This window comes from Telopea speciosissima, chromosome 7 (genome assembly GCF_018873765.1).
Source record: "Telopea speciosissima isolate NSW1024214 ecotype Mountain lineage chromosome 7, Tspe_v1, whole genome shotgun sequence".
NCBI classification, from domain to species: Eukaryota; Viridiplantae; Streptophyta; class Magnoliopsida; order Proteales; family Proteaceae; genus Telopea; species Telopea speciosissima.
In genome coordinates, this window is record NC_057922.1 from 53,529,493 (window position 1) to 53,554,214 (window position 24,722).

General features: G+C 38.7%; 2 protein-coding genes and 1 long non-coding RNA gene across 4 annotated transcripts; 1 reads left to right on the forward strand and 2 right to left on the reverse strand.

Moving 5' to 3' along the window:
• Nucleotides 1–1,764: 1,764 nt before the first annotated feature.
• On the forward strand, nucleotides 1,765–21,466 carry LOC122669048 (calmodulin-binding transcription activator 5-like). Of its 2 annotated transcripts, none has more exons than XM_043865675.1 (13): nucleotides 1,765–1,893; nucleotides 2,529–2,654; nucleotides 7,430–7,545; nucleotides 7,947–8,035; nucleotides 8,196–8,241; nucleotides 8,341–8,461; nucleotides 8,635–8,787; nucleotides 8,865–8,923; nucleotides 9,816–10,199; nucleotides 12,894–13,579; nucleotides 19,776–20,322; nucleotides 20,985–21,293; nucleotides 21,405–21,466. In XM_043865675.1, exons 1-13 carry the CDS (start codon nucleotides 1,830–1,832, stop codon nucleotides 21,441–21,443), a joined length of 2,739 nt encoding a protein of 912 aa, XP_043721610.1. In that variant the 5' UTR covers nucleotides 1,765–1,829; the 3' UTR covers nucleotides 21,444–21,466. The 2 variants fall into 2 exon arrangements, with proteins under 2 accessions (XP_043721610.1, XP_043721611.1); XM_043865676.1 differs by having other exon boundaries at nucleotides 8,668–8,787.
• On the reverse strand, nucleotides 20,182–20,573 carry LOC122669054. The gene is made up of 2 exons (XR_006333959.1): nucleotides 20,440–20,573; nucleotides 20,182–20,377 (listed from the first exon to the last, which is right to left on the reverse strand). It is a non-coding gene; the product is annotated as an uncharacterized LOC122669054 (long non-coding RNA).
• Nucleotides 21,467–22,194: 728 nt separating the features above from the next.
• On the reverse strand, nucleotides 22,195–22,895 carry LOC122669050. The gene has a single exon (XM_043865683.1). The coding sequence runs from the start codon at nucleotides 22,849–22,851 to the stop codon at nucleotides 22,264–22,266; it is 588 nt and encodes a 195-aa protein (XP_043721618.1). The 5' UTR covers nucleotides 22,852–22,895; the 3' UTR covers nucleotides 22,195–22,263.
• Nucleotides 22,896–24,722: the final 1,827 nt, after the last annotated feature.

The following is a 24,722-nucleotide window of genomic DNA, read 5'->3' on the forward strand; positions in this document are numbered from 1 at the left end:
ATATTTGTATATAGGGTAAGAGATTGTTGTTTGATCATGTAGCCCCTCCACCAACATGGGGACCAATGAAAGCGTGCATATGGGTATCAACATCGATGAGATTTTTTATTTCAGGAAGAGTTGAGTTGTAATTTTGCACATTCCTATGTTTGGGTGTAGGAACCATGTGACAAAGCATCACTTTTTTTCTATATAAATTAATTTACAGGGAAAAAGATCTCTATTTGGTGGTGTTTCCTAAGTCCTCTCACAAGGCACCATGAAATGACACCTTTACCCCTAGATAGATACCCAGGCATGCTTCCCCATTGGCCAGATGCTTGTGTAGAGTCCATGCAACAAAGTAGAGATCTCTTGCCTTAATTTAAATTATTTGTATTTTTTAAATCTTAATTTGGGCATATCTATCGTGGTTAATTCAAGCCCATCATCATTTGATTTATTTATTAGGCTTATAAAATAGATTAGTTCCTAATTAGGCCTAGACTTGTTAACTCGAATTAAAAAAAAAACAGTTGACTTGAACCAATAATTCAAAACGCCAACAAACCAAAACCTATAAGAAGTCGGTTTAATTGGAATCATTTTATTAAATGGTTTCGATTTGAGATATTGGAACCGTTTAATAAATGGTTTGACTTCGATTTCTATCATTCATACTTTGAATCAAACCAATTAAACCCTTTATAAGAAAAAAACCCCAATTAAACCCTAGACTTCATTTGGTTGCAAGGAAAATTAAAAGAAAGGGAAGTGAAACTTTTAAACTCATAAGAAAATTTTTTGTAATTATTACCCCGAGTGAATATATCACTAAGTCTAAATCATTCTATATTTGGTTATTAAATTTCACTCTACTTTGCATACACTTCCCTTTGGTTTAAAAAAATAAAATAAAAGTTACATATAAAATGTATTATTACTAAATATGATAAGAAATTTAAGTTTCTTTTTTAGGTCTAAAAAAGTTCACGTCCCTTGCCCTTTAATTTTCCTTACAACCAAACGTAGCCTTATTTATTATTACTCTACGCTTTTAAACGTAATTTAGGTTTCTACGCTGTAATCCATATTTGTAATGTAGTTTAAGTGTCGGATGTTACGGGATACCCCAAGGTATTCTAACAGCGTTAATCCCCAAGTCAATCTTTGTTGGTCTTTCAGGATTAAAATAGCTAATCTGCATTTCTTAATTTACCTGAAGCGGAGAAATCTCATTTGATTTTGAAAAGAACGGTTCAGAGATTAGGTGTTTTATTCCCCTTATCTTATTTATAATGGGATTGAGAACCTTCTCCCTGTATATATATATAAAAATAGTCAGGAACTATATACCATAAAACCAATTGCAATTTGTCAATATTCAAAGGGTTTAAGGTATTCTGATCTTCCAATTGAAAGGTTTTTTGTTTGTTTTTGGTAAACCTTCCAATCGCAAGGTTGGTGATTCCTTCCATCTGAGTCAACAGAATCAGTTGCTATCACAATCACATTCACTGTTATCTGACCTGTATTTCTAGTGTTTTTTGTTTACTGAAAATGACAGAATGAAGGACAGAATCATTGTAACTCAGCAATCTCTCGGTTCAATTGATCGAACGGAGAAGAGAATTTCGTTTTTCACACTTGTCGTAGAAAACCCATAAGATTAATTTGTGTCCCGTAATGTTACTTTCTTAAGCCCATGATTTCTTCTCCTTAATAAGTCTCTGCTTTTCATCTTCGTCTAAAAGTCTTTGAAGCTTTCTTTTTGTGATCATGGTCCTTTAGGCCAGAGCTGGAGAAGGGTTTGAAGTTTGAAAGTTGAGGCAGGTTGAAGAGTTGTAGTTATGGACGGCGGTGATCCTGGCAGGCTTGTGGGATGGGAGATTCATGGGTTTCGTACAATGGAAGGTACAGAACCTTCTTCGATTTTCCTTTCTTGTCTTTATTTTTCTGTTTTTAGTGACGTTTGAAGAATTTTGTAATTGGGCGCTTTTGGTCCTTTCTATGCATGGATTGCTGGAACTGGGTGTTCAATTTTGACTCGTATTGTCTTCCGATTGTTGTTGGAGTCGTTTATCTGATTTCGTTTCCAGAGATGGGATTAACTACGAGTACCTTACTTATAAAAAAAAAAACTTTACTATTGTTAGGCTAATCGATTTCTTTCTTGGACTTTTGTTTCATAATTTCATCTATGTTGGTATAGTCCCTTTAGAATTTATAATTTCCCATAGTGGTGTCATTTAGTCTCTGTGATCAATCCATGTTTGGAACCCGTGGATCTTTGGCCCCCTGAAACACTGAATGTTGAATTCCACTGAGTGCTCAACTCAAAGATGGGTTTTATTTATGTGGGGCACCTCTAATGGACCTTTTGACTTGTTCAATGATGTGATCAATCCAGTATAGAACTAGAGATGTATGCATTTCTATAAGTATATGTTTCTTACCTAGTCTTCTCCTTGATCAGAAGATATATTCTATGTTTTATCTCAATTTATGGTTCTTCTTTAGTTATTTTGTTTCCTTTATCCTGTGAACAGATTTGGATGTTGGAACTACAATGAAGGAGGCCACAACACGGTGGCTGCGGCCAAATGAAATTCATGCAATACTCTGTAATCACAGTCGTTTCAACATTGGTGTCAAGCCAGTGAACTTACCTCCAAGTAATCACTTGTTTTTTCTCATCCTACTAGGTGTATTGTACTTTATTTTCATGTAAAATGCATGTTTACATTGTAATTTAGAAACCTGTAAGTTCCTCCACCCCTCCCCCCCACCCCCCTTTTTTTAATATATTTGCTTGCAATAATATGAGCTATTTGACTCATCAAAACAAAATATAAATGTACATGTAATGTTATTTTTTTTCCAAGACGGATCAGGGCCCTGGATTCCCAATAAAATAAGATAAAACCTAGAAACAGTTCAGAATCAGAGTTGGGAGAATGATGTGACTTGTCATTAATGATAGAGGGTCTATTAATTTATAATGTAGTTACAACCCTAAAGGGGTAAAAAGGTAAAAGGGGAAAATAAAATAAAACCCTAATGTAACCTAATGTAAGGTGCTAATATTCTAATCCCACAGTTCTCAACACCCCCCCTTAAGTTGGTGCAAATATATCATACATGCCCAACTTTGAGACCAGTGGATGAAACACCTTACAATTCAAACCCTTTATAAATACATCAGCAAGCTGATTAACAGAACTAATAAAAGGTATATAGCTGATTCCTTGCTCAAGCTTCTCTTTGATGGTGTGTCGATCTCAATGTGTTTTGTCTTGTCATGCTGGACTGGATTATGAGCAATACTGATTGCAGCCTTGTTGTCACATTAGAGGCGCGTAGGATCTTCAGAAGTAACTCCTAGATCACTCAATAATCCCTTAAGCCACATGAGTTCACAAATCCCTTGAGCCATGGCACGATACTCTGCTTTAGCACTGAACCGTGATACGATTGACTGTTTCTTGCTTCGCCTTGATGCAAACCCGAGAGGGTAAGCAAGCCAAGATCGAATCTGGAAGAGAATAGGTAGGTATGAAAATAGATAGCTAGATTGTAGAGCTGAAGTCCCACCTAGGCCAATCCGCAGGAGTCCCACCTGGGTTGCTGAGTCTCACAAGGGTTCTCACAAGAGGATTTTGTTTTCAAAATTCTGGGTTGCCTTTGAGAGCAGCCAAGACTTGCATTATATAGAGATGGAAATCTTGAGTACAGCACAATGACACTAAGAGACTCCTTTTGGAATTCCCCATACATAGATAACAAATCCTAAACATAGATATTTGCCCACAAGACATAGATAACTAAACCCAAAACATTGAACCCCAGCCCCAATACATAGGAAACATAAGCCAAGAAAATTAACTAACTATTAGAATTCTAAAAGACATTAAGAAAATTAACTAACTCTTGGAATTCTAAAAGACACTAAGAATACCAAAAGTATTCTCCAGCAGCTGTTCCAAAATAATGGACCCAAGTGGACCCAAAAAGAACTATATAAAATAAACTTAGCAGGGCCAGGTCGGGACAACAAGGACCTGCCTGTGGCTTGGGCTGGTGTTGGCTTTGGACCAAGATTTGGCCCAGGTTCTGGAAAAGAACCTTGTGAGCCAATTTCTCCCTACATCACACCATGTGACAAGGTTACCACCAAGGAAGGAACAATAACCAAAAGTAGATCTCTGATCATCAATAGACCCAACCCAATCGGCATCAGTAAATGCCACTAGTCTTAGGTTCCCATTATTAGAGAAGAGAATTCCTTTCCCAGGGGCAGACTTCATATACCTTAATATACGGTGCACTGCATCAAGATGAGACATCCTGGGATCATGGAGAAACCGACTAACAATGCCTACAACATAGGCAATATCGGGTTTGGTATGAGATGGTAGGAATCCTGAGAAGAAAAGGGAAAACTAGATCAACAAGTCTCAACATGAGACAAGTAAATTAGCCGACCAACAACTACCCTTGTACCACCACGGCACTAGGGCCCATTCTCAACATGTGACAAGTAAATTAGCCAACCAACAAATCTCTGGTACTGTTCTCTGTCAACTGGATCACCCATGCCACTACACAGCTGATGATTAACCTCAATAGGGGAGTCTGCAGGCTTACATCCAAGGATTCCTGTTTCATTGAGGAGGTCCAAGACGTACTTCCGTTGGGAAATAAAAATGCCCTTGTTGGACCTTGCAACTTCAATCCCAAGAAAGTACCGAAGAGGGCCTAGATCCTTTGTTTCAAACTCCTTTGCTAATAAAGATTTCAGATGGGAGATTTCGGCATTGTTGTTCCCGGTAATCACTATATCATCTACATATACGATGAGGGCTGTAATTTGGATACCACTTCTTTTCACAACAGGGTATGATAAGCTTGGCTTTGTTGATAGCCAAACTTCTGCATAGCTTTCAGGATGCAACCAAACCGCGCTCTAGGAGATTGTTTGAGTCCATAAAGAGACTTCTGCAATATGCAAACACGACCAGTAGTAGATGGGGAAGCAAAGCTTGGAGGTAAGTCCATGTAGAATTCTTCTTCAAGGTCTCCATTTAAAAATGCATTCTTGACATCCAATTGTTGAAGGTTCCATCCCAGAAGGACATGCAGTGGCATTACATGTCTTAACCAGAGTAGTAGTGGAAGAAGCGAGCTGTGAAATCTGGAACTGATTGTGTCACACCCCGCTCCCTACACCTAGGAACGTGTGACTAGAATACCCCTGTTATTCCATACTAACCCCAAGGATCTACGCTTTGCAGTACCATGATCACTGATCCCACATAACAAATCAAATTAGAGTGTGTGCGACCTATGGTGGTCGTGGCGGTGGCAGTGGCAGTGGTGACCTGTGGTGGTCGTGGAAGCGGTAGGAGGCGACCTTGGTCGCGTTAGGCAACGACAGCAGTGGGTAAGGTTGGCGGACAAGGCAACTGCAGCAATGGTGGTGGGAATGGATGGTGAAGAGTCGTGACGTAGTGAGAAACTCAAGAGTGCATGGTGCAGGTGTCGTCTACCATGCTAGAGGAGGAGGCTACAACCTCCAATAGGAAGCAGTGGCGGTGGAGAAGAACAATGCGAAAAACAAAAAAGATTTACTAGGGTTTTGGGCTCTGATACCAAGTTTAGAATCAGAGTTGGGAGAATGATGTGACTTGTCATTAATGACAGAGGTCCACTTTATTCATAATGTAGTTACAACCCGAAACGGATTACAGGGAAAATTAAGTAAAACCCTAATGTAAGGTTCGAATATTCTTATCCCACGGTTCTCAACAAAAACCAATCAATTTCATTCCGTCTCATGTAAGCAAATTTAAGATGTTGATTGGTTTGCCAATTATATCAGGCAAATTCAAGGTGAGGTTCAGAGGTATATTTCTTTGAATACTGAAAGTTACATAGAACAAGCTTATGCTCTCTCTCTCTCTGTTTAGTTCGAAGAAGGCAACATGGTGATGATTCAATAAAAGCTTCAAATGTTACCAGCTTGAACGGCCAGACCTTCTACCTTCTGAAGAAGTTTGTGGAGAATACTTAAGTGTGGGTGCTTCCACTTGGGTTTTGAGTCGATACAATTTCAATGTTGGAGGTTGTTCTGCTTACATTGGTATTGACAGGCATGCTCTTCAACTGCCAGAAATGTGTATGGTGGTTGACAAGAATGGGAATGTGGTTGATGGCCAACTTGCCTCTATAAGATGGGTCTTTAGGAATTCTTTGCAAAATAGAAAGGGAATCCATTGCCTGATTGCCTATGGATCTCAATACCTAATTCTAGCTGCCTGGTGTATGCCTCTGTTCGAGATTTTTGGTTTTCAACAACAATAGAACTTAGTTTTGTTAAGCTCACAGAATATGATTTTGATAGGCCCAAAGGTCTTGAAGGCCTAGGAACAGGCCCCATATCCCTCTCCTAATTTCTGATCTAGCCAAGCCTAAGCCCAAGCTCATTACCAGATCTAAGTTGAGTCGACCCAAAGACAAGGCCCATCACTTGCTTGCAGGCCCATAAACTCAAGGACCATAAGATATTTGTTGAAGTAACTCTTTACGAGTTATCATCTTGGGCAACGTAACCATTTTGGAGTTCTGGAACTAGTAAGTTGAGTGCAAAGAACAAGAGGTTATATGGAAATGTTAAAATGGTGGTTTTCTAAGTTACCTGACATTTGAAGATGTACTAGTAGAATTTGTAGTTCATCTTTTTAAGTATCTTCGGCTGTAAGATTCCAGCTACTAGTTTCTTTTGGGTAGTGAAGCTGGTATTTGGAATCCTACCGCAATCTGCTTATTTGTCTGGTGAGACTCCATAGATTCATTGTTGTTGTCTTCATTAAGCCTTGTTTAATTCCTGTGAGACTCCAAGCTTCTTTTATGTCCGAGTTGTTGTTCTCTCTTTTACTCGTTAGTTTCTGTGTAATGTTTTGTGCACTTGTTATCCTGCCAGACCTCAATCACATCAAAACCCAGTTCTATAACTTAGACTAGTCCCTATTTGTCCTGCATCTATTGCTTGGTAGACATATTTTTTCTATCATTTGGCATGTCAAGTATGTATATTAGAATCAAATCTCCATTCTCAACTTTCTTCTGCAGTCCGTGTGAACTAGGAAATATAATAGATCAAGACTCATGATAAGAGGTTTGCATGTTGAGGTTTCAAAGGGATTCTCTCATGGAATTTTATGCAATCTCCATATCCTCTACATGTTAGGCATCCACTGATATATCCATACATTTGGCAATGAGAATGATCTTGTTGTCTGAGTTCATTGCTTTTTTAGGTGAAACAAGATGTACTTTTGGTCCCCCCCCCTCTCTTCTGTTTGAATTTATTAATTTAAGGTTTATGTGTTATGACAACAGTAATTAGATAAACAATGATTCTCTTCAATGTCTTTTCTCCCAACCTCAGGTGGCACAATTGTTTTGTTTGACCGTAAAAAGCTGAGGAACTTCCGGAAAGATGGTCATAACTGGAAGAAGAAAAAGGATGGGAAGACTGTTAAAGAAGCTCATGAACACTTAAAAGTCAGTTACTTCCTCTGATGCAGCTTGTTTTGGTGTAGCATGCAACATATGCCTTCCTGAAATGTCTATAAATTGTGGTAGCTGAATGACCAAAATATCCTCTTAATTCTGTACTTGTGGGCTTTCTTTTCAGAATTACTGATTACATGTTTCTTATCTCCTGTGGAGCGTGAATACTTCAAAGTTCCAACCAAGCACATTCCTAGTTCACAACCTCTCATTGACTATATTCCTTTTCTGGAATTCAGAATATTATATATGCTCACATAATTCTAAAATATTTGTATTCGACTATCTCTTGTACCATGAAAGAATATCCCTCATTTTTTTTTCTTCTAACCAATTCATTGGATAATCTCTACTTTCTCTGAATCTCTTCATCTTCTCACTTCATCATACAGGTTGGTGATGAAGAAAGGATCCATGTTTACTACGCACATGGCCAGGATAACCCCAATTTTGTTCGTAGGTGTTATTGGCTGCTTGACAAGTATGTTGTGGTTAATTAAGTCTAGAAAAATTAACATTTCAACTACTTATTATTTTCTGTCTTTTTGGATGCTATAAACTTCTATATTTGCTAGTAAGTGTTCAATCAAATTTTCTGATTTTGGAATCTCCTGGTCTTTCCCCCTATTCTTTTTCTCTAGGAAACAGGAACACATAGTCCTTGTGCATTATCGTGAAACATTAGAGGTAACTTTGTTGGTTTACTATGCTTTATTAACTATTGATGTCAAGTAAGGTAATCATACATATATTGCATATATCATATTATCACCACATGTGATACAGTTGCAGGGTTCTCCTTCTACACCTGTTAATTCAAATTCTAGCTCAGGCAACTCTGACCCATATGCTTCTAGGGTTTTATCGGAAGAAATTGATTCTGGGATAGATCCTGCATTTTATGTTGGTGAGATAAACATTCCATGACTGTTCTGTAACTTTTTTAGTGAAAAATAAAAAGGACCATGTTATTCGATTATGGTGAAACTTTCCTCTTTGTTCTTGATCTTGCAGTTTTTCTTTACTGATATGGTTCTTGATATCAATAATATCCTAATGTATTGTTATTTATAATATTAGATTCTGTCTCTTCTCTTGTTGGTGAACCGGTAGAGCTTGGTGATAGTATGACTGTTAGAAATCATGAGATGAGACTTCATGAGATAAACACTCTTGACTGGGAAGATCTCCTCGCAGCACAAGATCCCAATGATCCTGCAGGCCCCAAGAGAGGTAATAACTTAGGATCTTTTCCTGATATAGCCAGCTGTTCACCTTAGAGACCAATAACTGCATTTTATTTATGACAGATGAAGTTTCACATTTTGAGCAACAGAACCTATATGAAATGAGCAACTCCAAAAGCAATGTAAGTCTATCCAGCCACAGTTACAGAATGTTCTTTTAGTGTTTAGTCCTTTCCATAAGTTGTCAGTAATACTGTGTCCTCCTTTTATGTTATATATATATTCTCCCAGATTGGTGAGCTCTGTAAAAGTCACCTCTTGCCACGTTGCAAGAAATGGATTACATGGGTGGGCATTGGGCCAACCTTTCCTTGACAGCCCAAATATATGCTATGTGGCAGCTCTATTGGCCCTCAAATTTGTTGGACACGTTGTCCACATCATATCATCTATCAGCCTAATAAGTTTCAGGTCAACTCGTTTTAAGACATGAAAACTTTGGAATTTGGGTGAAAATTCAACATTGACAACATTGGGGCAGTCTAACATTGAAAATACAAGGGCTTAAGTCTTTACATGGTCATCCGTACAATAGAGATGGTATTATCAACACATGGCTTATCCTCTTTCTTTTTTTTTTTTTTTTTTTTGGGGGGGGGGGGGGGGAGGGTCCTATCCAAAGGTCAGTTGACCCCATGTGGCAGAAGTGGTCTATCAAGGCAAGCTTGACTTGATGGCTGCCAGGGGAACCTTTGGTGATGCACACACAATGCCTTATGTGATATGATATGTATTATTGCTGAATTTGTTTCAGGTTAGTTGTCTCTTTTGTTTGTCTTGTTGTTTGAATCCTCAGATGCGGACATATGATACTTCACATTTTTTACTTTTCCATTATCATATCTGGGCTTTGAACTCAAAATGTCAATTCAATTCTGTTTTATGGTTCAGTCTTCTAGATTTGGTTGTGTGGGCTGCTTTAAATGACTAAGGTTTCCATATATTAATAGTTAGTGCTGAGGTATATCATGGTTAATCTGGCATGCATTAACCTATCTATGGTTTCCATGGCAGGGTACTCTTCTCCCAACAAACAATTTACCTGCAGCTGGAAGTGTTTCTGTTGATGTGAAACTTCCAACTAGTGATTACTTTCAGACAATGGGAATGAGTGACCACAGAAAGGATTCTGAAGAGCCTACAAGGGGAAAAGATGAATCCTTGTGTGTTTCCATTGAAGATTTGCAAACTCAGGACAGCTTTGGCAGGTGGATGAACTACATTATGACTGATTCCTCGGGATCGGTAGATGATCCACCGCTTGAATCCCCAATTTCCAGTGGTCATGAATCAAGCTTATCTGCCGTGATGGATTGTAATCATCCTTCTATTGAAGAGCAAATTTTCAGTATAACTGAAGTTTCACCTGCATGGGCTTATTCAACAGAAGAAACGAAGGTCCTTTTCATCCTTTGTTCTTAGGCAGTTCTTTATTATGTTGACAAATTTATTCTCACTATATTTCCATCCTGCAAAAATAGCTTGTTGTTTTGGCTTGCATATCTTATTTGAGCCTAAAACTATTTTGAGCCTGAGAAACAAGTCCCCCATCATTGTATTTCACAAACACATTTGTATATGAATTACTTATTGAATATTTTATGGACTAAGCGTTGAAATATCTTAGGGATATATGGACTTTCTACAATTGCAAAATAACATTTCTCGTCACTATCATGTTCATTAGAATGAGAGTATATACGAAAAGAATGGGTGTGATAGGATAAAAACCCTCTTCACCTCAGAATTCATCACACGTTTGAGATAGGTAGAGCAGAAACTATAAAACATTATATACTACTCTTGAAATTATTAAATGGCCTGGTATAACTACTTCGGAGTACTGATTGAGTCATTTTCTGTTGGACTAGAAACCTATCTTTTGCAGAAGACTCTCCCTTAAATGTCTAGATTCAGTCTTGACCTATGAAAGACTATCTGGGTTTTGATGATAGAACCAAATGGGAATCATGGATGACCTTGTAAATTTTATGGAACAAAGCAATGCAGTCTAAATTCTAAGGCTATCTATACACTTGAGTATAGTAGGGTCCACTTTCTGAAATTGATCCAAACAATTTAAAGCTGACAAAACTGAAGTCCATTACCGAACAGAATTACCAAAATTACCTCTTGATTATGAAGTCAAGATTTTGAAAATTCTCAAATTTGGAAAGTCCAACCACCCCAGATTTGATTTTTTTTTTTTTTTTGGGGGGGGGGGGGTGGCGGCTACCACTGGTCCAACCAAGGTTTTAAAATTGGGATCGCTGTCTCTTTCGATCTCCAAATCTGGCCTATTCTGAAGTTCTGTTAGTTTTCTGAAATCAGACTTCTTCTGACCTTACAATCCTGTTCTGAACTTCCAACCATCACTACCTCAGACTAGAATCAGAAAGGTGTTTGAGGAAGAAGATGGTGAACGTGATTTTTGACGCACTGACTTGAGAATTGAGATAAGTATTATGATGTGTGGATGGATGCATAACTTAGACTAGGAACAGCCACTTTTAGCGAGCTTCTGACCTATGCTACGGTCCTGTTTGTTGTTCTTGAGACATAAGTCTGTAATCATCCTTATTTAGCATTCCCTGAAGTTTCACAGATAAATTTCTTGGATTTTTCAAAATTTTTACCAATATATTCCCTTCTTCACCTATTTCCATTCATTTTAAAACAATTCAGTGCAGTTTTCCCTAAAATTCCTATAATTGCCTGAGGCTAAATGTCTACATGAATTGAAGACTGCTTAGAACTTAAGGCTACGTGGATCATGGCAAGCTATGAAGATCTGCATAGTTGTCAAGGCGGCTAGGCGACCTAAGGCGGTCAAGGGTAGAAAAAAACCAAGGCAGCACCAACAAGGCGCCTAGGCGACGCCTTGACATCTATTAATCTATGGTTAGCTAAGCAATCACAAGAAAACAATAATATGGGTCAAGTTGGATGGGCTTGACCAAACTTGAGATGGGCCAAGTATAGGATGATGTGCTCGATAGTTTGGCCAGTGTTGTATTAAATCCTTTTACAAGAGTTTTGGAGAAACTAAGTTTAATTTTGCAGGTAAGTTCAGTTCTATTTGCTTTGAGTTGTTGACCATGATTCATGAGTGTCCCTTAGGCCATCATCTGACAGCTGATGGTTTATAACATGAAGATCATAGTTGTCATGGCGTCTAGGTGATCCTAGGCATTGGAGGAGGGAAAAAATAAGGCGTCAAAACGTCGCCTTGACAACTATGATGAAGATAGAGCCCCCTCTCCTCCCTCTAATAAAGGCTTCTTCTTCTTCGGCCTGTTAATCTTCCTTCTCTTGTTGTATTTTAAACTTGTAACAGGGTAGAACCCTAGAACACCAGAACCGAAAAGAGGAACAGGGACTGTTTAGAGACTAATGGTCGAACTAAACAGTCCCCCCTCACTGCCTTTATTTATATCTTTAGATTACAAAGGACTCCTAATCATGTTAGGATCCACAAGCATAGACATAATAGGAAATAGAAGGAAAATTGAAACTAGACTAATCCTAGTTACAAACAACAATTAGAGACCATATAGGAGGACTCTCGATTAGACTGTGGGAATATTCTAATTGAGATTCTCCTCAGCGCTATATGGCTGATATACTTTAACTAAACTATTCTATTCTAATTCACCCAAGAAAAAACAGTAATGGTTAGTGGTGGTGGAAAGTGTCAGGGTGTCTCGAATTCCTTCCATTGTTTGGAAATCTTGCATTTAACATAAGATATGGTTGTAGATAGAATGGAATAACAGAAGATGCTACAGGATTCTAGTAGACAGTCCTAAATACTTGCAAGAAAGGCTTGGACAATCATAATAGTGATGATGTTTCTTGATTATGAGTGTGAATTTGTCGCAATAAACTTCCATTTTTGAGGAAACTTACTTTGTAATAATGGGAAACTTGTCATCAAATCATCCAGAATATCACGTATTTAGATTAGTGTAGCATCCTGCACTCTGTAGTCATCTGATCACAGAGAGCCCATTTTTTATTTTCTCAGTGACTATATGACAAGGATTAAATGGTAATTATAAGCTGTTGACATTTAATTAGTGTTTTCTGCAGGTCGATGTGATTGGATGTTTTAACAGAGAGGCTTCACATCTTGCACAGACCGGATTACTTTGTGTGTTTGGTGATGTATGTGTTCCTGCAGAAATGGTTCAGTTTGGGGTGTTCCGTTGTGTGGCATTACCACATAACCCTGGCCCAGTTAATCTCTATTTGAGTCTTGATGGTTGTACTCCCATTAGCCAAGTACTAAGTTTTGAGTATCGCTCCCCCATGAATGGCCGAGTGGCTCAACCAAAAGATGAGCGGGAAGAGTTTCAACAACAGTTAAGACTGGCGCATTTGCTCTTCTCTACGACTAGTAGTCTAAATCTTCTATCTAGTAAGGTATCAGTAAATTCCCTGAGGGAGGCAAAAAGGTTTGCACATATGATCTCTAACATCGACAAAGGTTGGGCACATTTAATCAAGTCAGTTGGCAATGGGATCTCGTTACCTCTAGCCAAAAACAGTTTGCTGGAGCTCTCTTTGAAGAACAAGTTTCTAGAGTGGCTTTTAGAAAGAGTAGTTGAAGGGTGTAAAACCCCTGCTCGGGACCATCAAGGTCAAGGAGTAATTCATTTGTGTGCTATCCTAGGTTATACCTGGGCTGTTAAACCATATTCATATTCAGGCCTCTCATTAGATTTTCGGGATGCATCTGGATGGACAGCACTTCATTGGGCTGCATACTATGGGAGGTATTTTCTTTTCTACTGCTTGAAATTGCAAAATATTTATTTTCACTACCTGTTGCCTTCTCTTTCACTCTGAATAGTTCAAAGCATTCACTCCAAGATTTATTTAATATTTTCTTCACTAGATGGCATCCTCTTGAGCATTTACATCAAGGCTCTCTCTCTCTCTCTCTCTCTCTCTCACACACACACACACACACCTGTGCGGCGTGTACACTCTCATATCTATTCACCTATGCATGCACACACCAGTAATTTGTTTGAGCTAGTTTTATTTAGTTTATGCTCTGATATCTTGTTGGAAATTGTGTTTATGAGATAAGATACATGTTCATCAACCATTCATCCCTACTGTAACAAATCGGGATCTGAAATCAGTACCTGCAAAGTAGAAGAGAGAGAAAGGAGAGATGAAGAGGAGAATTTTTGAACCATGATAGATTCAACTTGTTCTATCGTGGTACCCTGCAGTTTATTTATAACTTAGCAATTAGACTGTTAGTAGGATAGAGTCAATGTCTAACTACAAAAGGAATAAAAATAAGACTTAAACTTACAACAAACTACTAACTAAGCTAACCTATATCATGATAAGGACACTCCGCCTATCGTGATCACTAACAAAGAACATCACCACCAACTATACTGCAGGGGAAAATACAAAAATACCCCTGCAGTACATGTACATAACTTAACTCTTCCCCTTAAGCTGGAGAGTGTGTGTGTGTGTGTCATAAGAAAGCTCCAGCTTGGATTAACAAGAATTGATATTTAAAAGCAGCATCGGTCTTGAACATAAATAGCTATTGTTAACGCCAATATGCACAGAGAACTTCATTCTGGTAGCAACATCAACTCAGGCACACCAATCATCAGCAGAAAAAGTAGGAAAAAAAATTGTGTTGAATAAATCCAGCCAGCAACGAACAAAATAAGCGGTAGAGAACACTAATCGCAATCCAAAATTTCACAACATCACAAGCCCTTTTCAAAGAAGGCAGGTAGTATGTAGTAATCTGCACAAAGAAGAGTGAATAATGCAGCATAGGTTGTTGCAAACCATTGGTAAGAGTGCAGTATAGGTTACTGCAGACCGTTGATAAAAATGCAGTATAGGTTACTACGGACCACTGATAAAATGCATTATAGGTAACTGCGAACAAAGTAATAGCATAAGGTTGTTGGGGACCAACTAGCAGAGCATCAGGTTGTTGGGGACCTAGTAGCAACATCAGGTTGCTGGAGAGTTGTTGGGGACCAACTAGCAGAGCATCAGGTTGTTGGGGACCTAGTAGCAACATCAGGTTGCTGGAAACCAACCAAGCAGCAGCATCTGTGTTTTTTCTTTGGATAGTAGGCCCCAAAGAGAGTTGAACTCATGACCTCTTATTTTTGAGGTGTTGGTCCTTACCAACTGAGCAGCATCAAGTTGTTGGGGATCAGACAACGTAAGGTTGCTGTGAACCAGACGACATAAAGGTTGTTGTGGACCACTTCTAAATTGTATAGTTGCTGAATACCACAAATAACTAAAGATAAAATTGTTGCTGAGGACACGAGCAGATGACATGAACAAATAAATAATAATAATCTTCAGCCGATGACTTGAATAGAAAATGTAGATAATAACTCCAATCTAACCCATGTGTAGCTTTACACATGGACAAATAATGCAGACTGCAGCGGGTACAATAAAGAATATTCCACCATCATATGGCAGCAATAAGCCAATAACTAGCATTCCAAAAATCCCATAATCAAGAGCAGTCGTAAATAGGATCTTAGATTGGCTAGATTTAAACAAATCTGAGCAAATATTCGCCAATAATAGCAATAACAACCATCACCTCCATGGAAGTTCCAATCTTCAAAAAATTGCAACCCCAAACTGATATGATCTAGGGTCCACCAAAGCAATAAATTGCAAATATACGACCAATAACAGTTTTGTAAATTCTAGCCATTTATGGGCCCACTCAAACAAGAGAATACTCAAAATAAATTTACTAGAATATTCAAGGTGGTACTTGATAAATCAAAGGAGAAAAAGACACACAGGATATTAAGATTTATTGATTGTGTACAGACTCGGAAGGGATGATAAATTAAGGACAAAGGAGGATAGAATAAGATTGGAGGGGCATGAATGAAAACTCAAGTAATGAAATAAAGGAGAAGAAGAATAGTGAGAGGCAAAAAGGGAAAGAATTACTAAAACAAGGTAACCTGACTGTCTTCTACTCCTTGACAGTCACACAACCAGCAAACCTATCGACTTACGAAGCAACAGTAGCGCAACCAACAGCCAAAGGACAGTAACTCCAATCAAGAAGAGACACTTTGAAAGGGGAACAGCGGCGGTAGCATCTTCAAAACCCTATCAGCAGATTCAAGATCAAAACAGTAGCAGCAAATAAATCTTCAGCGATAAATTCTGTCCAGAAAATCAGAGAACAGGGCATTGCATAAGCAGTTCTTCTTCTTCGATCAGCATCAATCAGTATTAGAAAAAAAAAAAAAAACAGATATCATGTAGCAGGAACGATAAAACCTAGTTCAATATCCCTTTTTCAATTGACACTGGTTCTGTAGCCTCCGACAGAAACGGGAAAACGTAGTTCAGAAGCAAATATGATCTTCAGCAGTAGCAGCAAATCAATACCAAAAATCGAAGCAGTAGCAGATCGAAGAATCAATTAGGGGTTTCAGCAGAAACCAGCGGAGCAAGCAAATCAGCGGACCAATTCAGCAGTAGCAGCAGGTATGATCTTCATACTAATCAAATCAAAATCAGTATACTAAACCCTAGTTATTCTTCTTCTATTAACTAGGGTATGACAACTAGAAAAGGTTAGCATAGGTGGTTGTACACCACCAACCAGAACCTAGAATAACTCCCAAATAGCTATCAAGGAGAAGGCAAGTACTGGTTACAACTCTGATACCATGCAACAAATCAAGATCTGAAACCATTACCTGCAACATAGTAGAAGAGAGAGAGAGGAAAGAATGTTGGGATAAGAAGAGAAGAGAAGAGAATTGTTGAACCACGATATTTCAACTTAGTCTATGATGGTATCCTGCAGTTTATTAATAACATAGTCTAATTGCAAGAGGAATAAAAGTAAGACTTAAACTAACAGAAAACTACTAACTAAGCTAACCTATATCACGATAGGGGCACTCTGCCTAGAACATCGCCACCAACTGTACTGCAGGGGAAAGGACATAAATACCCCTGCAGTACATGTACATAACACCTACCTTAGCCAAAACGCATATGGGAAAATGCAATACAGGAATGATCTGATTTATACAACTGTAGCACAAAAATAAGATGTAAAAGGATAGGTGAAAAGCAGAAAACACCAAAACTATTTTGAGTGAATAGTTGTAGTTTAATGCTGTTTTGGTTCTAACATGCGAATCTGAAAAATGTGACATAAATAGACATACCCATACATGTATTAGAAACCTATGAAAAGTTATGGTGCAGATAAATCATCTAGAAGCCTTATTCTATTGGAAATAAGCCTTGGGTTGGGTTATGTAGGTGTTGGGCCTCTGATCCCATAGTTTTACTTTGTAATGGGCTTAAAAAATGGGTAGAAAGTAGGGAAACGGGATTTACTTCATTAGTTTAGTTAGAGTCCTGTTTTGAGTTAGTTTCTTTTATTATTTTAATTTCCTAGTCAGTTTTTGTTACCTTATTAGTTAAGGATTGAGTTAAGCCTTTCTTTTTTAGTGTTTGAGTCTTCAATATAAGTTTGTAAGGGGCTACAACCTTGTACACGAATTTGATTGATGAGGTTGAGGAAAAAAACATAGTTTGTGCTTTGTTCTGTGCGAGACCAAAATACAGTGAGAGGTCGTGGGTGAGAGACCTGAGTCTGAGAGAGACTACCCCATCTTTTTCTTCTCTTCTTCAATTTCTTGTTTTTTCTTTAATTTTATTCTTCTGAAGTTTCCTGCAAATCTGAGAACCGATCGAAGCATTTACTGTTGCTAGACCTAAAGTTTACAATCCTCTTGTGGACTGTTTAGCACTTGTGACTGATCTACATTATTTTGGTATCAAAGCCATGGAGGGACGGCAGATGAAGTCAAAGGTTGCTGAGTCTACTTCCCATTGAAGGATGATCGTGCAAGTCTGATTAGACATCTCTACCTGATGAGTTTTTTTTTTTTCAAGAAGGGGAGAATTGATGCACGTAAGTCACCTAGAGGGTATTTCATTGGGTTGGGTTATGTAGGTGTTGGGCCTTTGATTCCATAGCTTTTCGTTGTAATGGGCCTAAAATATGGGTAGAAAGTAGGAAAATGGGATTTACTTCATTAGTTTAGTTAGAGTCTTGTTTTGAATCAGTTTATTTTATTATTTTAGTTTACTAGTCAGTTTTGTTACCTTATTAGTTAAGGATTGAGTTAGGCCTTTCTTTTTTAATGTTTGAGTTTGTTTTTGAGGGTTCTAAATTTGATTAATGAGATTAAGAAAAAAAAAAACATAGCTTTGTGCTTTGCTCTGTGAGAGTATGGTGAGAGGCCCGAGTTGGAGGGAGACTACCCTATCTTCTTCTTCTTCTTCTTCCCTTCTTCTATTTCTTTTTGTTTTTATTATTATTCTGAAATTTCCTGCAAATCTGAGAACCGATCAAAGCATTCACTGTTGCTGGACCTGAAGTTTACAATCATCTTGTGGACTGGTCTACATAAAGTTATTTCGTGTTTATTGACCTCTTTCTAACACTTTAAAATCAATCTTAGGAAATCCTTATAATGCAAAAGTCGACCTCGAACCAGTGAGAGATCAATTGCAGCCAGGATCAACACAACAAGGATGAACAAATTGAATAACTGAAACTTTATTCCTTTTTTTTTTTTTTTTTTTTTGTTAATCTGTTTACATATAAAAGAAGAACATAGAAAAGGATAAGAAGAAGAAGAAGAGGATATAGAGAAGATAGAAGAAAGGGGGGGTAGGGGAATAGCCTTCTAAGCCGGGGTCTCTCATCCACAGCTATCCCAGCTGTTGAAGCATGGAATTTCTCCCATAACCGATGGCAACAAGACCTGAAAATTCTTTTCTCCTAATATGATCATTCCTTACAATAGGGGGAGGGGGGCTATTAATAGCTTAGGCAAGCTTACAAAACAGAATGTATTAAATAGAAACTTCCTAAAACCAAAATAGAAGGTAGTAAAATAGCAACTAATGAAAAATAGAAACTAGATGAAAATAGAAACTACCAAGGCTTTATAGATCCAGCCTTCTAAACAAGCAAGGAAACAAAAATAGAAACAACCTGAAATTAGAAGCTACCTAAATGAAATAAAATAAACTTTCTAAAACTGAAAATAGAAACTAAACTTCGGCAGCATTAGGATGGGATCTTTCTCCACTTGATGGCCCCATAAAATCTTCTAAAAAATATCTCCACACAAGGAAAATATGGTTTTTTCCTTTCTTCACGCAAACAGTGTCTTTTGGTCTTTTATTTTCTTCATGCTTCACTCTGGACTGGGGCTGTCTTAGGTGATGCTCCATCAAACCAACAAAAACTTGCCACATCATCAGACCAGGCTGCTTCTCACAGCAATCACATCCCATAACCTTGCTGGGCTGGTTTTGGGGCTTCTTCCTGCGGGCATATGGACTTGTGATCTACATCACCTTGTTTCCTCAAATCACGTAATGTACTACATAAAAAATTAATCTATTAACCAAAAGAGAACTATTGGGTTCCCTTTTTCATGGGGGTGGAGTAGTTAAAATCATGTAAAAGAAAGAGCGTATAAAGGAAAGGGGACTCAGGAACTTTAGTCCACCCAGCTTTACACCAAATTAAAAGCATGGATCAAGAGGGTACGTTAGTAATAACGTGTGCTAGGTGATATAGAATGCTTAACTGGATTTATCTAGACTCTCGAGAGAGACATACTTTTTGAAAGATGTAAAAAATATGTTTAATATATTTTGCTCCTCAAAAAGAAAAAGGTAAATGTTCCATTTTCTCCAACAAGGAGAGACATTATGTGTGCATATAGCAGTCTGTGGCATTTAATATGCCAACCCTTGATGTTTTGTTTTCCGCGTGTGTGTGTTGTATAACTAAACCTGTTTCAATCTGAGGAGTGACTTTCAATGTTTAGCTATTTACTACATTTTTAGTCTTTTACACTTGGTGATCTCCGTATGTAGGAAGGAAATGGTTGCAATTCTTCTATCCGCAGGGGCAAAGCCAAACTTAGTCTCCGACCCCACTCCAGAATTTCCTGGTGGACGTACTGCTGCTGATCTTGCATATAAGAATGGATATGATGGCTTAGCTGCTTATCTTGCAGAAAAGGGGTTAATAGCGCAATTGAATGCTATGCGCATATCAGTAAACTTAAGTGGCTCCCTGGAAACTAGCTACACAAACCTGGTTAACCCCATAAACCTCAGTGAGGATGAGTTGTGCCTGAAGGATACCTTGGCAGCGTATCGGACAGCTGCTGATGCAGCAGCCCGTATACAATCTGCATTCAGGGAAAATTCTCTAAAGCTACAGACAAAGGCAGTTCAGCTGTCCAATCCAGAGAACGAGGCTCGTACTATAGTTGCAGCTTTGAGGATTCAGCATGCCTTCCGGCACTATGAGATGCGAAAGAGAATGGCAGCTGTTGCACGAATCCAACATGGTTTCCGTACTTGGAAGATCCGGAAAGAGTTTCTCAATATGCGTCGGCAGGCTATTAAAATTCAAGTATGCTCATTTAGATAATGGCTTATTATTACTGATACATTTACTTATATACAACCTTGTGGACTTATGATATGAATGGAAGTTCCCTAACCATGGTGCTGACTGGCTTGGTTTAACCTATGGTAATAGCTGTCAGTCCAAGTGCTTTCTTTGTTGGACCAGTTCTTTTTACCCTGTCCAGTTGGCCCAAATTAAGCAAGTTAGCCCTGGTCGAATGGTTCACAAGTACATTCAGTCATACCAGCCCAAGTACCTCCTAACTACTTGGAGGGTTCTCTTTGCTTGTTTCTACCATTATTCATGTGTTAGTGTCTCTTTATGGTCCTGGGGCATATGTACTAGCAGTACTTTTGACCCTGCCAAATCTGCCCAAATTTTGGCAAGTCATTTGTAACTAGACACACCAAGGCCTCCCAACTACTGGGGGGGGGGGGGGGGGGGTTGCTACATAAATCCTGAATTGAGTCATGTTTGTGTGTCTCTTTATGGACTTTGTGCTGGGCATATGCATTGGCTAAGACAATCCCCACAAACCTTTCCCTTCCATTATATAGGATATTTTGATAAATTATAAGGTGGCTTGAATTTTTTCAACATCATGATTAGAATCATGCAGTTATGTTATATGTAGCTGCCTGATTTACGTGCGTTTTCCAATTCAGGCTGTCTTCCGAGGTTTCCAAGTAAGGAAGCAATACCACAAAATTATATGGTCAGTTGGAATATTTGAGAAAGCAATTTTACGTTGGCGTAAAAAGAGAAGAGGTTTCCGTGGGCTTCAGGTCCAAGTTGCTGAAGCTCCCGGAGTAAATCAGAGCCAAGAGAGTGATGTGGAGGACTTTGTTCGGATTGGCAGGAAACAAGTAGAAGAGCGTATGCAAAGATCTGTTGTACGGGTTCAAGCTTTGTTCCGATCAAAGCAAGCACAGATGGAGTATCGAAAGATGAAACTGGCCCACAGTCAAGCAGCGGTAGGGTTTTTTTTTTTTTTTTTTTTTTTTTTGTGGTGATTGGTGAATACTCCAAAGGTGTGATTCAGTTTATGTAGACCTTGATTACTCAATTATTTCTACTTTGTGCAGTTGGAATACGAAGGACATCTTGATCCTGAAGTCAGATGAGAGGTGAAGGTCTTGTGGGTCCATTACAGGTTTTAGTTCTAAAAAGTACACATTTTACAAAGTAATCCTTGACGAATATCTTTTTTTTAGTTTTTTGGTAGAATCCTTGACGAATATCAATGTATCAGTTTAACTGACCCAATTCAACAGGTACATGGTTGTAAATTCCTGTCTGGGTCATTGTAAATCCTTATGGTCTTCATACAGAAATTTTGAGTTTGGAGGCTGATCATCTTGTAAGAAATTAGTTGAATACATGATCTGATTTAGAACTCAAGAGTATATGATACCCCAAAGATGAATGCAGGCACTGTTTCATTTTGTGAAATTACTGTTAACCCATTATCTGCTCGAGAGGGTGGGGATGGGGTTGGATTTTCTCCCAATTCATCCTTTTAGAAATGATTCCAACAGCCTCCCCACCTCTTGATACGATGGCAAAAGAAATAAGGTTACAAATTATTTGATACCTTAAGGAGTGTCAATAAGAAAAATCCTATTTATAAAACAAACCTCAATAAAGATAAAGCAAGAAATAAGTATTAAGTGAAGCAGAGGAGTTCTTCTCTTCTGGCCAAACTTTTCTCCAGTGTCTCAGCTCAAAACAGCAAAAAGAAGGGAAAAGAAAAATATATTTCTAAAATTTTAATCACAACATAGTCAACAAAGCACTCTTTAAGTTCTCAGACTGAAGATTGGAGTAACTTGTACATATGTAATTTCTTAGATTGGCTGCATTTCTTATATGCAGTATGCAGGGCATAGATATATATAAGGCAAGATTACATTTTCATACAGAGAAATGCCTCTTAACTTGTTACTAAAACAACCAATGAGGGGCCTTCTTCTCTATAGCTTTCTCCTTGATGGTGTCTAAGGTGGGCTTCCATCCCTTACCAGAGAATTGCCTGCTCAGAAACTCTGGCCTCTCCTCAAATGCCTCCAACAGAGTCTCCAGCTTGTAGACCTCTGGTTTCTCCAGCTGACTACAATCCTGCCCATGAGACACAACCACATCACCTTCCATTCCTATTCCAGATGGACATATTCTGGCCAACAAGGGGAGAATCCTTGCCGGCGACAGAAAAGACTGTGATCTTAAGAGTAACTTGGCCTTTGAAAGAATATGGCGTGCGTCTTCTGCTGATAATGCTGCTGCCTTCCCTCCCTTCATTGGTAGCATTAGATAGATTTTGTAGGTCTCCAGTTTCTTATCTGCGGGTAATGGTACTGGTCTCCAGTTTCCAGCCATGAGGGATTGGAATTCAACCACAACTTGTTGTGGGTTCTCTAACATAAGCTCTGCAACAGCCAAAGGTTGATCAAACTCATGAACTTTCCCATCACACAGTATGACTTTGACCTTACCAGTGTTGTATGAAGCCCGGCGTGGGATGTAGTTGCCCATTAGAGAGACAGAGAGAGAGAGAGAGATGAAACTATGAAGGGAAGGGAAGAGACTATAGAAGAAGACCGGTGGTGGTGGTGAGGGAAGTGGCACCGCTTGGAACTGAATTCAGAGGAGGGTGGCGTGGAGTGAGTTTTTATTAACTTTTAAAGGGATGAGTCATGGGGTGGAAGGAAGGTGTTCGTTAAACTGCTCCATCTTGTGACTTCTTGGTTGTGTCTTGTGATGGATTTGGGTTTCGAACTGACCATGAATGGAGTCGGTGATCTAAGTGAATGTGTTAACTCTCAAGACCAATTAACTGCTCCTCAAATGGAGACAGAGAGAGAACGGGCCCCACAGTTCTAGATTTAGAACTGTGGGGCCGGTTCAGTGGTTCACCCGCCATCTCTTTTTTTTTTTAATTTTTTATCAATGTTTACCCGCAATCTTACCCTACCTAACCAACATGAAACGAAGTCAAGAAACAGTTCAACCATAACAGTTCTCTTAAACCCCAGTTTTGGGTCATAATTTAATGCGACCAAGTTGGGTTGAAGTTGAATGAGCCAGTCTGGTTCACATCAGGGAGGCCTTGTGGTCCAATAACTTTAGACAAGCATTACTAGGGGTGTAAGTTTGGTCATGTTGACCCGAGCCCAACCTGGCCCGCCCTGAGCCGGAATAGGGCTTGAGCTGGATTTTTCAATCCTGAGGGCTGGTTAGAGTTGAAATTTTCAGGCCTTGGGTTAGGGTCAAGCTGGGCCAGGGTTGAGGCTTCGGGCTAAGCCCAGCTTGACCCTCCCTATGTTAGGTTAAGTTTTATAATTTATTGTTCATATTTTACAAAAATTTTTTAATATCTAATTATTTATTGGTTTACCAAAAAAAGACTAATTATCTATTGAATGAAAATATTTACAATTTTAAGATTGGGCTAAGTTTTTTAACCCAAAGAAAAGTGTAATAATCAATTGAGTATGAAATAAACCAATACTCAATCACATGTGTCTCATTTTTTTAATGCATAGGATGATGCAAATGGCAAAAAGGCAAGGCAAGTCAAGGCCAATCAAGCCCTAGCAAAAATCAGGGTCAATCAGGGCCAACTCGGCCTAGCCTAGCTCGATCAAATTCAATCCGGGTCGAGCTAGGCTGGGCTGAGCTCGACAGGGTTGGGACTGGGCTGAGATATCTCAGCCGACCTAGAGCTAGGTTGGGCTTGGCTTGAACTAAGAAGACTTAGGGTTGGGCTAGGATTTTAAAAAAACTCGGCCCAACCTGGCCCTGTTTCACCCCTAAGCATAATTGTTTGGAGCAAGCTTTCCTCTTCCATGAGTAAAGGGAAAGTACACCCATCTACAGTCATTATTACTCTGCTCCGCACTTCTACTAGATAAAGTTGAATGTCAAAACTACCCCTCCCCTTGTTATGATGCCTATTCCCCTAGGTTACTACTCCAATGAATCACAATCAAAGGATTCTCCTTCACCGTGGGTGAAAGGAAACTAGATCCTGACTCGTAACTTTTTTGTTGTCTTCATTTTCCAAGTACTACCTGACTTGCTTGCATGCTTCATTTTAAACGATGTTGAACCGTCAAGTAGAAATTGAAACTTGTGTGACCATCTCCTGCAATAGCAATGACCTCTTCTCCTCTCTGTCCTTCCCCTTCCCCAATATTTTTGTAAGTTTTCTACCCCCACTACCACCATAACAGCCACAGGTGTAAATTGAATTCTTCAAACAATTTTTAAAGCATTATATCAAACACATTACTAGCTTCCTTGCATATGTTTATTCAATGTTTTGGGTAAGTGATATATGTTGTGTTTGATATGTTTTCTCAGAATAGATTCCGAGTCTAAAACGAATTAGAAGCAAGAAGATA